Source organism: Myxocyprinus asiaticus, chromosome 36 (genome assembly GCF_019703515.2).
Source record: "Myxocyprinus asiaticus isolate MX2 ecotype Aquarium Trade chromosome 36, UBuf_Myxa_2, whole genome shotgun sequence".
Classification (NCBI taxonomy): Eukaryota; Metazoa; Chordata; class Actinopteri; order Cypriniformes; family Catostomidae; genus Myxocyprinus; species Myxocyprinus asiaticus.
Window position 1 is genome coordinate 2,213,257 of NC_059379.1, and position 15,514 is coordinate 2,228,770.

Sequence of the window (15,514 nt, forward strand, 5' to 3'; positions counted from 1 at the left end):
AAAATATAAGGTGAAATATTATTTCTGGATGATGTTGTTCTTCAGCAGATTATTTGTTACAAAGCATAAGGAAAAAAAGAATGAACCCGCTCATGTTGATCCCAAATGAGAGTGAGCTCCTATATTTTCACTTGAAACTCGATACGTAAATATCAATGACAGCCTACACATTTGAGTTTAAACGTAAACTTAATTGAAAACGTAATATGAACACTGTCTTTTTTTAAACTTCTATCAATGTTAGTTGACGGTGATGGGAATCAGTTATATTCTGATGTAGGATTTGAAAGCCTGTCTTTGTAAATCAATATTTCACCCAAAAATTAAAATTCTTTCTTTGTCTAACCGTCATGCCATCCCAGACTTACTTCCGCTGAACACAAATGAAGATTTTTAGAAGAATATTTCAGCTCTGTAGGTTCATACAATGCAAGTGAATGGTGACCAGAACTTTGAAGCTCCAAAAGTCACAAAGGTAAAACAAAAGTAATCCATAAGACTCCAGTTATTTAATCCATGTCTTTTGAAGTGATATGATAGGTGTGGATGAGAAACAGATCAATATATAAGTCCTCTTTTTACAATAAATCTCCACTTTCACGTTCTTCTTTTGTTTTTGGCGATTCACATTGTTCGTGCATCTCGCCACCTACTGGTCAGGAAGGAGAATGACCAGTAAAACAAAGAACTATCAATCTGTTAATCACCCACACCTATCATATCACTTCTGAAGACATGGATTAAACCACTGGAGTACTTTTATGCTGCATTTATGTGCTTTTTGGAGCTTCAAAGTTCTTGTCACCATTTACTTGCATTGTATGGACCTACAGAGCTGAAATACTCTATATTTGTGTTCAGCAGAAGAAAGTAAGTCATACTCATCTGGGATGGCATGAGGGTGAGTAAATGAGAGAATTTTCATTTTTAGGTGAACTGTCCCTTTAAGCAATTTATGAAAAGGGTGTGAGTGGGCATGGTTGGCACATGGAATATAAAATAAGAATGATAAATAATTCATAGCTTATCTAAACATTTGCCTGGTGTGATTACAAAAGACCTGGATGAACAAACAACCATCTAAAAATCTCCCTATTAATGATTAAAGTCATCACAAAATATTGTAAAAGGGATTAAATGAATCCCACAGTATATTACATTGCAAATAATCAGATAAATGTGTTGAGTGGTAGCTATTATTTTGGTTCAAAATAAGAATTTTTATCATTTAGGTTAGATTTACGCATTTCAATTTCATAAAATTACATTAAATGAAGTACTCTTTAATAAAATATAAAAAATATGATGTGTAAATCTTAAAAATAGGCAAAAATATTTTTTAAGGGTAAACTAAGTGCACAACATAATTTAAGTATTTAGTAAATATTTTGTGACATTTAAAGTGTTTGTTTTGTTTTGAGCTTTCATATTCACCTAGTTGGGTTATCCTAATATTTATTCCACTAGACTAGAGAGATATTCAACATAACATGAAAACTGTGCCAACTAACCCCCTACATTCCTGTCCTTGTGCTCATGTGAAAGATTTGTTTTCCCGTTGCAATCAACATGTTTCTGAGTTTCCTTCAGCTTCCTGGCCTGATCTGGAGTCTGATGGGGGGGGGAAACAATGTAGGACTACTGAGCACAACACTATGAATACAATGCATTTAAAGACCTAAATAAGTATAGAGTTATACTTATGCCACAATTCTGCGCGCACAAAATTATATTTTGAGCGCACAAAAAATGTTCTGCGTGCGCAAGATGATAAAAGGTATTTTGCACACAGAGTGGGTAGGAGGAGAAAGCAACATTTAAGAATTCTGAGCAAATTCACATTCAAATAAACTTTAGTCAAGCGCAAAATTGATTTTTGTTTGCTCAAAGTGAATTTATCTTTGCAAGAAGATATATTGCTTTACAAAACTCAAACGCGTGCAAAACATTTTGTGCGGTCAAAATATCATGCGCGTGCAGAATTTTTTTTTTTGTGCACTCAAAATATCATCTTGAGCGTGCAAAATATCTTTTTGTGCACTCAGTTTCATCTTGCGCGTGCAGAACATTTTTTGCACTCAAAAGATCATCTTGCGCGTGCTAAATAAATTTGTACGCTCAATTTCATTTTGCGCGTGCAGAACATGTTTTTGCACTCAAAATATCTTGCGCGTGCAAAATAACTTTTTGAGCACTCAATATCATCTTGCGCGTGCAGAATTGTGGCACATGTATAACTCCATAAATAAATACATGGAAACAGGTGCGCAATAAGGAGCCAGCCGCTGCCGTGATGAATATGATGTTTATTTTAAACCCATATAACACGCGTTCATAAATGCGATGTATGATGGCTCTGAACTCTCTGCGGGGTTTGGAGATGATCTGACGGGCATCAGGCAGACTGACTCCGCCTCCGGCACCTGTAAATCCGCCCTGAGCGCACAGCGGAGAAAACGCGCACTGAATGAACGCAACACGTTGCTGAATGAGAGAGAGAAAGAGAGAGAGGTGATAATACAGCGGTCTGTCCATCAAAGGAATTGGGGTGGAAACGGCGTTCGCGGACGCGTTGGCGAGCAATTCACGATTATTTCGCGGCTTTAAATCATGTGGATGTCTTGAGTCTGGGGAGATATTAAAAACATGACGATTTTCCACTAGTTTTCGTGCGTTTTGAGGATTTTGACGGGCGCGTCACAGGTTGCCCGGAGATCCGAAGAGCGGCCGAGCGCACGGAGAACAGCGGGAGGAGAGCGCGCACGCCCGGGCACACACGCGGGGCTGCCCGCCCTGCCTAACATGGCTGATCGTCGGTTGTGGGGCGCCGCCGGGATCTCCAGAAAGACGCTCCATGCTGCCCATTGAAGGAGATGATGATGATGATGATGATGGACCTGATGAGAAGCAGCTCTCCACAATAATGACCAACTTCATCGACAAGCATCTGAAAGCGGGTCCGTCCTCGGTTCGGAAGATGGACGTGATCATCCCGTACACCCCCGATGTGCCCTGTGACCCGAACGGGCAGCGCATGTGGTGGGCGTTCCTCGCCTCCTCCATGGTCACTTTCTTCGGGGGTCTCTTCATCATCCTGCTGTGGAGGACTCTTAAGTACCTGTGGAGGGTGTGCTGCCACTGCAAGGTGAAGAAGAAGGTAAAACACACCGATGACACTATGTTCTTCTTTTGTCACATCAAATACCAGAGAAAATTTGGACACATGACCGAATTTATGTTTCAAAAAATGTTTAGTTTTGGAGACAAATGGGCCTAGAAATCGTCATATGAATTTCTTTATACAAAGTTGCAACTTAGATTCTTTTTATAGCTACATTGTTTTAAATTATTGCGTAATTTTGTATTATTTTAAACTTAAAGGGATATTCCTTGTTCATAACAAGTTAAGCTCAATCGACAGCATTTGTGGCATAATGTCGATTACCACAAAAATAAATTTCGACTCGTCCCTCCTTTTCTTTATAAAAGCACAAATGTGTGTTCCAGTGAGACACTTACAATGGAAGTCAATGGGGTCAATATTTGGAGGTTTAAAGGCAGAAATGTGACGCTTATAATTTTATAAAAGCACTTGCATTAATTCTGTTAAAACTTGTGTATATTTGAACTGTAAATTTGTTTAAATTGTTGTTTTTAAGGTCGTTTTATGGTTACGCCGTTAAGTCATTAAGTGGTTTATTTGGAGTAAATTCTAGAGACTGTTGTGTGTGAAAATCCCAGGAGATCAGCAGTTACAGAAATACTCAAACCAGCCCATCTGGCACAAACAATCATCCATGTGATTATCTAATCAGCCAATCGTATGGCAGCAGTGCATAAAATCATGCAGATACGGGTCAGGAGCTTCAGTTGATCAATCAACCATCAGAATGGGGAAAAAATGTGATCTCAGTGATTTGGAGCGTGACATGATTGTTGGTGCCAGATGGGCTGGTTTGAGTATTTCTGGGATTTTCACACACAACAGTCTCTAGAATTTTCTGAGAATGGTACCAAAAACAAAAAACATCCAGTGAGCGGCAGTTTTGTGCATAGAAACACCTTGTTGATGAGAGAGGACAACAGAGAATGGCCAGACTGGTTTGAACGGACAAAGTCTACGGTAACTCAGATAACCACTCTGTACAATTGTGGTGAGAAGAATATCATTCTGAGATGCGGGTTGGCACTGTTTTGGTGGCACGAGGGGGACCTACAGAATATTAGACAGGTGCTTTTAATGTTGTGGCTGATCGGTGTGTGTACTGTACATAGCTGGATGAGTCTAAATGGATGATTTTAATGATGATAAAGGATAAGCAGTCAATAAGTGTCCAGCATACATGGGAACTCCTTCAATACTGTTTCAATACTTTTAATTTGTTTAGTTTTTTTTTTAGGTCACTATGTAATTCTCATACTTCCATTAGTGTTATTTAATAGTTTTCATGAATGTTTTTAAATTTTTTAATTTGGAATCTAAAATGTGGAAAATAGAAATGTGTGTCCAAACTTTTGACTTGTAGTGTTAAAGTTTATTAGGGATTATAGACCGTAGAGGTCGACCGATATATCGGTTTTGCCTGTTAATCTGTGCCGATAGGTACTTTTGGAACTATCGGTTAACGGCACCTGGGCGGTGTTCAAGAGTCCTGGATTATGATTTCATAATGCTCAAGGTTGATTGATTGATACAATAAATATATTTAAAACAACTACCTGCTAAGTTATCGAAAGACAAGGTTCTGGCAGGCATGGAAAACCTGAAAATATTTGGGATTTTATGACTTTCAGGTGTGGAAAAGTTTTCTAAATGATTCCAAATGTGAAAAGTTTCTATAAAGAATATATTCATTTTAGCTTTTCCTCATTTTTTGAGTTCCTCAGTGGTAGATCAAGGCACTTACGGTGGCAGATTCCCAGCGAACACATGCATTGCTAAAATGAATAGATGTAAAGTCTATTGTAAATGAATAAAGTCTTTAAAGTCAATGTTATACTGCATATGCATTGTCTAGTTTGAATACTTAGGCAGTTTGAAAAGAGATTTGATGCTGTTTGGTTGCTAGGGTGTTGCTAGGTGATTTCAATGTGTTTGATAGAGTTGCCATGAAATGTTATGAAATTAAAATGTGAGTGGTACTTGCATGCAAAAGTCACCACTGTAGTGCTTCAAGTATTGTAGATGGTTGCTAGGTTGTTCTGAGAGGTTGCTAGGTGGTTGCTAACTGGCCCATGTCAATAGACTGTGTCCTCAAGTCTATGATATCCTGGTCCCTAGATATGGCTCAGGTTCCTCCTTCAGTGTAAGTCTTTTTTATCATCCGCCAATGAAAATTGTAAGTTGGATTGCTAATAATAGGAATTGATTCAGTGGCATAAAGTGGAATCTGTATGACAGGTGCTTGGTGAAATCAGCTGAAAAGAAGTCGTTTCAAAAGGCGTAGCAAGTTGTTATTTATTATGATAAAAAATGACGTTATTTGTCTGCACTGATGAATCATATACAATAAGACCAGGAACATGCATTATGACAGTAAATGGAGTCAATTTTGTTTTCATGTTGACTTATATATCATAAACCCATTGAGGAAGAAAGTGTATTTGTGTGTGTTTTCTCTGAAGTGGAACACACACTGTGCTTTCAGTAACTTGACAATGATCTGGTTTTGTTTGTTCATCTGTCTAAACAATCACTGAAGACTAATAACTGATTCTGTAAACAAATCTTCCTATTTCGGCATTCTTCTCGTGCCGCAAACAATTTATGCCATGATGTCAATAGAATTCCTCTATTGTGGTTGTTTGAACAGAACTGTTGGAGCTGTACTAATCGTAGAGATGTTACGAGAGCTCTGCTTGCGTCTTTTCCCTGTGTTTGACATGAAGCCAGTGTTCAGGAATAGAGTTTTCACTGCCATGTGTAACACACACACACACACACACACACACACACAGCTGTTGCTTTCATTATAGGCTGGTAAACATAGTTGTGTTCACTCTTTGAATCATTACAGGAAGCTCACAGAGAAAACCGACAGCTCTGATTTAACCTGTTGGATTTAAAGTCAGCATGAAATCTAAATTGACTCTATGTTCCTTGTTAATAGATATTTCTGGTCTAATTCTGCGTGATTCATCAGTACATGTTATTTCAACAAAAGGAAATGATTTGGTCCGCCTCTGATACGACTTTATTTTTCTCATCATATTTTTCACCCACTTTTCACAATCAATTCCTGATGAATAAAATGTTTTTTTCCTTTATGAATATTCTGTTGCAAAATGGGTTGCAAACAATGTTTCACGTTGTTGTTGTTACAAACGACAGTTCACTATGGAGGACGGAGCATCCCATATGAATAAATAAATCGTTCATTAAAAGCATCAATATGTATGTCAATATATCTGAATAAATAAATCAGGAAATGTGTTGATACATAAGATGTTAAATACGTTTTCCTTTGGACTTTGATGTATTTATTTTAGGGCTGTCAATCGATTGTTTTTTTTAAAAATAAATTAATTATATGAAGTACCGATTATTAATCGAGTGAATTGCAATCAATATTTCCGAGTAAAGCTCAAAAAATATAGTATAGTATATAATGGGGGTCTGGGTAGCTCAGTGAGTATTGACGCTGACTGTCACACCTGGAGTCGTGAGTTTAAATCCAGGATGTGCTGAGTGACTCCAGCCAGGTCTCCTAAGCAACCAAATTGGCCCGGTTGCTAGGGAGGGTAGAGTCACATGGGGTAACCTCCTCGTGGTCGTGATTAGTGGTTCTCGCTCTCAATGGGGCGTGTGGTAAGTTGTGTGTGAATCGTGGAGAGTAGCATGAGCCTCCACATGCTGTGAGTCTCCGCGGTGTCATGCACAACGAGTCACATGATAAGATGCACGAATTGACGGTCTCAGAAGCGGAGGCAACTGAGACTTGTCCTCCGCCACCCGGATTGAGGTGAGTAACCGCGCCACCACGAGGACCTACTAAGTAGTGGGAATTGGGCATTCCAAAATTGGAGAGAAAAGGGGATTAAAAAAAGACAAAAGTATAGCATATAATGTACTAATTTGTATATAATAATACATATAATATGTATTTAGTATATAATAATTTAAATAATTATAAATATATAATATTATAATTCCGATCATTACATTATATACATACATTTTGGCAGCAGAAAAGTGAAACATTTCTACCATACAAAAAATGGCTTAAAGTCCAAATATTGTTTGTTTTATTTCCATATCATTGAAGATAACCCTGTTATTGGCCAACTTCTGTCTGAGCTATTTTTAACTGTTGGTCTATGTATTCATGTGTCAGTCGGACGCTTTTAAAGCATGTCACTTTGGTTGCGTCGCGTTTCACTTGTTTTCAGTGTCTCTAGTCGTAAGCGCTGTGTTTTTAGAACACGGTCAAGTTACATGTAGTTTGAAACTATGAAAAAACGCATTTCGAGATCCTTTACATTCGGTTGTGCTCAGTCCAGCTGCCTTTCGGTGCAAAATCGTGTCTGTGGAAGGCTGAGCTGCCAGACGAGGCATTTTGCCTGTACAGCTAGAGTCGCGCTGACTGCCCCCTACTGCCACAACAAGGTGGAACATCAAGCTTAAATTGCTCCAATGGTAGGAACATTCCTTATTATGGAATATACGGTACGTACGGATCCAGGACGCGATCAATTAATAGTTAATTGCACTAAATAAACGCATTAAATCAACAGCTCTAATTTACTGACATATTTATTGATTTAATGACATTTTATGATTTACAGTATTTATTGGCATGTATATTTATTGACAAGTTTCATTATTATGTTTTGACAGATTTATTGACAGGTTTATTTATTGAAAGATATGTTAACATATATTGATGCTTTAAATGAAAGATTTATTTATAAATATGGCACACACTGTGCTGTTCAATTACAAATTTCCAGTTTTGGGCAAAGCAGTCCAATTGCAGCAGCGCCACCTAACTAAAACCCGCCCCTCGTTTGCATTTTGGCACAATGAAATGTGTCAATAAATTAATAAAGTAGTAGTTAGTTAATAAGTAAATAAATAACATGTAAATACATATCCCTTTGGACTTTTATGTATATATTGACATTTATTTAATGACACATTTTATCATTTATTTATTTGTAATTGAAAGATATAGTATTTACATAGTTATAGATGCTTTTAATAAAAAGATCGCCCATTTGTTGTTGTACTGAATTTAATTTATACTGACTTTAATAAAAAATCTGGATTGGATGATCTGCATTACTGCAGTACTGAGTTTTTTTTTAACATTGCAATAATGAACATTTGGAGGGGGGAATGTGTGTGATTGAAAGAAAATTCACAATGCAAAATAATCTTATCCAAAATGTCTTAATTCTTTTTTGATTTTGGGTGAAATAATGACTTGGAGATGTTCTTACTGTAGTTTGATTCATCCATTTACTGTTTGTTCACACATCCACGGTACTTAATATTTACTGTCGTTTCTCTTAGATGTTTTTCTACAATTGGCCGATCCAGTAAATGTAGCGTTAATTTACTTAATTTTATCTTCTCTCACTTTCTCTATTTTCATTAGGGCAGAAACGATTAGTCGACGTTATCAAACATTTTGATAATAAAACATTTCTACAAAAATTTTCATATTGTCATTTAACGTAACATGAGATCACATTAAACCCTAATGATGACGCGTGAGAGCAGCACTGCAGCTAGCGCCTGACTGAGGAGTGGAAGAATTACATAGATCACAAATGCACTGTAAACTTTCCAAACAGCTTCAGCTGATGTAGATCGCAAAGTATGAGGGAATTATAATGCAAAAATACTAAATAAGTAAATACAGAAGCACTCTCGTTGTGAATAAGCGGAGCCGGAGCTCTTTAAAGGAAACCCCGGCGTTACATCTTTAATGCGGTTATATTTATTGCATTATAGCTTTATAGTGTTATACATGTAAATACAACCGTGTAAGGGGGTTCAGTGGAAAGGAGGCGGCGAGAACCGGCTTGACAACTTAAATAATAATAATTTAATAAACAACTTAAACAAAACACACAACTATAAACACACAGTACAGCTGTCTGTAATTCTCTCTCTCTCGAACTGTCGTCCCTGGCCGCCTTTATCCCTCGTGCGCCCCATCAGGTTGATTGGGGACCGGGTGTGTCTCATTCCAGCCCGGCCCCGCCCTCCTCAGCTCTACACTCCTCCCGGCGTTGCCTCAGGCCGGGGAGCCCCCGGCATGACGTACATCCCCCACCCTTCCTCTCCGGGGGGGGGCGTGCCTTACGCCCCGACTGCCGGCGGGTCATCCCCGCTTTCCTCGACCTGGGAGGAGACAGGAGGGGAAAAACAACAAAACAAAATGGCGAGGGAAAGGCCAACACGGAGCGACAGAGAGAGAGAGAGAGAGAGAGAGAAAAAGAAACTCACCGGTTCTCTGATGCGCCGTCGCGTGGTCCTCGATCACTACTCCACCCTCTCAGGCGGACTGCAGCCGCTCCTCCCCGGGCGGACCGGAGTCAGACCTCCGACCCCCAGCGGACAGAACGCCCCTCCGCGTTCCCGGCGTCCCGTGGGGACACTCTTCCGCCCCTGGCAGCGGCCCTACCACTCTAGGCGGTCGGGGAGTCGCTTCCCTCCTCCCCCTGCGGACGGCGGTCTTCTCTCGACCCCTCCGTGTTCCCGGGGGACGGCAGGGCACTCCTCCGCCCCCGGCAGCGGCTCCCTCGCTCCAGGCGGTCGGGGAGTCCCGTCCCCACTCGCCTCGCGGACAGCGGCCGTTCCCCGCGTCCGGGTGGTCGGGCTACTCCGTCCCCCGTCGGATGGCAGCGGCGCTCCCCTGGGTGGACGGCAGTGTCAAGGACACTGCGACGGGAATCCCTCCTCCTTCCCGGGTTTCGGCACCAGTGTAAGGGGGTTCAGTGGAAAGGAGGAGGCGAGAACCGGCTTGACAACTTAAATAATAATAATTTAATAAACAACTTAAACAAAACACACAACTATAAACACACAGTACAGCTGTCTGTAATTCTCTCTCTCTCTCGAACTGTCGTCCCCGGCCACCTTTATCCCTCGCGTGCCCCATCAGGCTGATTGGGGACCGGGTGTGTCTCATTCCAGCCCGGCCCCGCCCTCCTCGGCTCTACAAACCCCAATCCCAAAAAGGTTGGGACCGTATGAGAAATGCTAATAGAAACAAAAATGAGTGATTTGTAAATTATATTCACCCTTTGCTAAATTGAAAGCACTACAACTACACATTATATGATGTTTGTCCTTGTGAATTTTCTTGTTTTTTGAAAATGTGCAGTAATTTCAAATCAGATGATTGTAACACGCTCCAAAAAAGTTGATAGAGTCTAATGTCTACCACTGTGAAACATCACCATTTCTTCTAATAACACTTATTAAGCATTTGGGCACTGAAGACACAAGTCTGATAAGTTTAGAAAGTGGAATTTTCTCCCATTCATCCATTATGTAGGTCTTCAGCTGCACAGCTGTCAGGGGTCTTCGTTGCCGGATGTTGTGCTTCATAATGCGCCACACATTCTCAACTGGAGATGGTCAGGACTGCAGGCAGGCTAATCTAGCACCCGTACTCTCTTCTTACACAGTCATGCACTTGTAATCCAGGCAGTATGTGGCTTCAAGTTGTCCTGCTGGAAAATGCAGGGACGTCCCTGGAAAAGACGGTGCTGGATGGCAGTGTATGTTGCTCCAAAATTTTACATATCTGTCTGCATTAATGGTGTTCTCACAGATGTGCGAGTTACCCATGCCATGGTCACTGATACACTCCTGGCCCATACAGACACTGGCTTTGGACCTGACGCTGATAACAGCTTGGATGGTCCTTTTCCTCTTTGGCCCGGAGAACACAACTGCTGTGTTTTACAAAAACTTTTTGAAATGTGGAGTCTTCAGACCAAAGAACACAGTTCCACTGTTCTACTTTCCCTCTAAGATGAGACCGAGCCCAGAGAAGTCGGCAGCACTTCTGGACAGTGTTGATGTATGGCTTCTCCTTTACATAGTAAAGTTTTAACTTGCATCTGTGGATGCAGCGGCGAGTGGTGTTGACTAACAAAGGTTTACTAAAGTAACCCCAAGCCCATGTTCATGATATCCATTACAGATGAATGATGTTTTTTAAGACAGTGACGTCTGAGGGATCAGAGATCACGCGCATTCACAAGTGGTTTTCGTCTTGCCCTTTACGCACTGAGATTTGACCAGATTCCTTGAATCTTTTAACTATATTGTGCACTGTAGGGGGTGAAATGCCCAAAATCCTTCCAATTTGACTTTGGTGAACATTGTTCTCAAAGTGCTGGATTATTTGCTGATGCATCAGTCGGTAAATTGACAAGTCTCGAATGATCCTTGATCTTGAAGGACTAGGCTGTTTTTGGAGGCTCTTATATACAGTACTATGACACGATTGCCTCGCCTGTTTAACATCTCCTGTTTCACATTGCCTTGTTATTTCAACTCGTCAAACTGTTATTAGTCTTAAATTGCCCATCTTAACATTTTTGGAGTGTGTTGCAATCATCTGATTTGAATTTACTGTACATTTTCAAACAACAATGAAATTCACAAGGACAAACATCATATAATGTGTAGTTATAGTGCTTTCAATATAGCAAAGAGTGAATATAATTTACAAATCACTCCTTTTTGTTTTTATTAGCATTTTACATACTGTCCCAACATTTTCGGAATTGAGAGTCTTAAACGTAATAAAAAGTATTTTTTCCTTTAATTCAGTGAATGTCATTTAGAGGTGTTTTTAAAATATGTTTTTGTCCTCTTTATTGTTAGTAAGCACGTTTAATACAACTTTTTAAGTCAGGGCACAAGCTGAATAGTCGGTTAAGAGCTAACGATTAATCGTTGTAATAATTGCCGAATAGTCGAATAATCGTTGTAATAATCGTTAGATTAATCGATTATCGAAATAATCGTTAGTTGCAGCCCTAGTTTTCATACATGAATCTTCCTCATTGAAGCTGCCATGCCACTCTCCTATAGTGTGTGTGTGAATCAGATGCTTGTTGCTAAGCAACAGGCGGCATATTCATTACTGAGCAGGGAAATATCCCCTTATGTAATTGTGCTTTCTGGAGAACACACACACTCACCTGTCAAGAGTGTGTGATAAGCATGTTAGTCTGTCTATTTTCTGTGCTACACACAAATTTAAGAGCAAAACCAACTGCCTTTCTATATACACACACATACACACACACACACACACACACACACACACACACACACACACTGAGCCACACAGAAATCAATAGTCTGATTGCCTCTAGCCGAGTCTGATAATGCTGATATTCTGATGTTCAACCGGCATCTGGTAGTTTATTAGTTGTTATTTGATCATATATCTAATAACAGTAACTACATTTTTACATTGTCTGAAGAACATGTGAGTGGTTTTTGCTTGCACAACACTCACGGGTGGTTGCCAGGGCATTTCTATGCTACGGTTGCTAGGGTGTTCTGGATGGTTAATGGCTTCTAGTATGTTGAAACTTCAGTATTAAATACACTCTCAGGTAGCTCAAAGGACATTTATGTCAAGTACCTTAAAATCTTAAAGCTGACAACACACATATTGGCTAAAATACCTACATTTTAACTTGATTATACTTTTTTTTAGCAGTATTTTTGGAATTAATAACATTTATATTGATATCTTGCACCTGGGATGCCTTAAAATGCTGCATAGGTTGGCATCTCGATAGGTTTTGAATCATACTACTTGTTTGAGTTGTATAAAGTGTGATGTCCAGCGCAACTGTATCTTTGTAATCATGAGGTTTAGGGAACACTACAGCTGATTAGAGTGACTGCAATCAGACTAGATAAACAGCCATGTGTACAGTGAATCAGATAAGATCTGTCTTGCGTGTTCCTGCAGTCTGATGCCAGTCACTGTGCACGTGGACATACAAAAGCCATCTGTTCACGAGAACACAGTGTGCAGTATTTGAGTTACACATATTAGCCACAACACTGTCTGAGACTCTGTTTTTGGTGCAGAAACCTCGACTAACATTGTATGTTTTCATTAAGAGGCTGAACTTCTTATTTAAAAAAACTGCTGAAGAGTTTTAGGGTCCCTGAAGAAAATCTTTGTAAGCACAGGTGTCACGTTTCTCAGTGTGCGCTTGATATAATTGTGTGCATAGCCTCTTGTTTGTGTCTCATCTAATGTGTTTCATTTGAAGCATCACAGACCTCAGCTGGGCTGTTCTGAGAGCAGATTGATGTAGTAGCATGCATCGGCGTTACTAGACCCTTTTTAAGAGGCCTTCGGCCCCCTAAAATTAATCTCAGCCCCCCTGAAAATCTGTGACTTTGCAATCAGTACGTACTGTAAGTGTTTTAAACAGCTGTAGCTACAATTCTGCACTTGTTTGAGTTGCGAGGTGCTTTGATGGCTTTTCCCACCTGAAAAGACTGACTGCAGCGTGAGCCAATGGCATTGGAGTGTGGGCTGTGAAGGAGCATATCATTGGTTTGAGCCACTAAACGAATATGCCCCAATTCCTCATTCAATTCATGAACTATACGAGTGAGTGTCAGCATCTTATTATGACCGATTGAAAGAAAGGAGGCATGTCGCTCGTTTAGTTTTTTAATCCCTTTTAACAAGGAGAGAAAGGAGCTGAATTAATTATGAGTAAAAGTGACTAATGACATTACAATGATATCAGGATGTAATTAAAACCTGTAATTACTTTTAGGCAATGTCGTCTTGTTGTATATTCGTTGATGGTCATGCACAGCAGATCTTTGTTGTCATTTGCAGGGAAAACGCTTATGATATTTAAACACTGCTAATGTATCTTAGTAGATACACTGATTTGCATAAAGTATAATTAGACTTGTTTCAGTGACATTTACTGACATTTTTGTGGTGTTTGGTGTTTAATCTACAGTAGATGTGAAATTATTGATTTTCCATTATGAACACATTTTTTTAAAATTGTTAATAAATTAAGAATAAAAATAAATGAGTATTTGAATGGTTCTTTAAATGGTTTCAATTTTTTAAATAATTTTTATAAGTGTGTTTATTATAGAAAATGACAAAAATCGGAATAAATATTAGCCAGCTAAATTGAATGATGTAAACACAGGAAAAATAAACACTATTTATGCTAAAGAGTGGAATACATTAAATGTGCACATCTAATAGTGTCACTGGGGGCCCCCCTAAGATTGAAATGCTAGGATCACCCCTGGTAGCACGTCCAGAAGAGTTCAGTTCAGATGAGGTAAAGGAGAGATTTCAGTCTATTTCAGAACTGTATGTGTCGGTCAATAAAGTGCAACAGTCTGGTTCCGGACCTAAAAATCCCATTTATAGGGGAATTGATTATTAACAAAAATGTATAAACATTTAAGACAGACCTACCATGAGCTCTGAGGTTAACTGATGATGCTTCTTTTTACATTGCATTATTTCAACGTAATTTTTTAAAATCATGTTTAAAGGAATATTTTCAAACAAGTTAAGCTGAATTGACAGCATTTGTGGCATAATGTTGATTACCAAAAAAATCCATCCATGCATCCGTCCGTCCGTGTGTTTTTAGCATGTTATTGTTTTGGGGAGGATGGGGTCTGTCTGCACATTGTCTGGCATACGGATAAAAGCTCTCTCTCTTTCACATACACACACACCACACAATCTCTCTCCCCCAAACACATAAACAGTCCCATTAGTAGAACACCATTAAGAAGGAGGTCAACGCCAAATCTACTTTCACAATCCCTCCCCTTCCTCTCCCTCTCTCTGGCTTTCCTTGTTTTCCCTTTTTTTTTTTTATCTGAATGAAGCCACAGCTTGTAATAGATTATGTACACATCTGTGTGTATATTTATCATATAAATGGGGTTTTTAATACTTGTAGTCTTGTTAGTAATAATGACAGTGTGGAAAGAATAAAATGATTGCATCATGTAAACACAGCATCTCGTGATTGATTGTGAGGTCAACAGTCTTCATGAATCTTTGCTCGATACGCAGAGCTTCAGGGTTATTATAGTTCTTTTTAGAAAAGTTCACATTTATTTATTTTGTTTGTATTGTAGTGCACATTTATAGTTTCTGTTTAGTTTTCATGATGTAATATTTTTTAATTACCTGAATAATAATCTTTATTATTTATTATATTCCTAATTATTATTTGAGAATAATAAAAATGTATATCCCCTTTTCTCTCCAATTTGGAATGCCCAATTCCCACTACTTAGTAGGTCCTCATGGTGGCGTGGTTACTCACCTCAATCCGGGTGGCAGTTGCCTCCGCTTCTGAGACCGTCAATCCGTGCATCTTATCACGTGGCTCGTCGTGCATGACACTGCGGAGACTCACAGCATGTGGAGACTCATGCTACTCTCCATAATCCACGCACAACTTACCACTAATTGTGACCACGAGGAGGTTACCCCATGAGACT

General features: G+C 39.4%; 1 protein-coding gene across 5 annotated transcripts in view; it reads left to right on the top strand.

Moving 5' to 3' along the window:
* Positions 1-2,448: 2,448 nt before the first annotated feature.
* LOC127426643 (calcium-activated potassium channel subunit alpha-1-like) overlaps positions 2,449-15,514 on the top strand; it is a 120,580-nt gene continuing 107,514 nt past the window's right edge. For all 5 annotated transcript variants that reach the window (XM_051673581.1, XM_051673578.1, XM_051673579.1 and 2 more), the window contains exon 1: positions 2,449-3,157. In XM_051673581.1, coding sequence (XP_051529541.1) covers positions 2,855-3,157 — 303 coding nt within the window. In that variant the 5' untranslated portion in view covers positions 2,449-2,854. The remainder of the gene's footprint in view (positions 3,158-15,514) is intronic.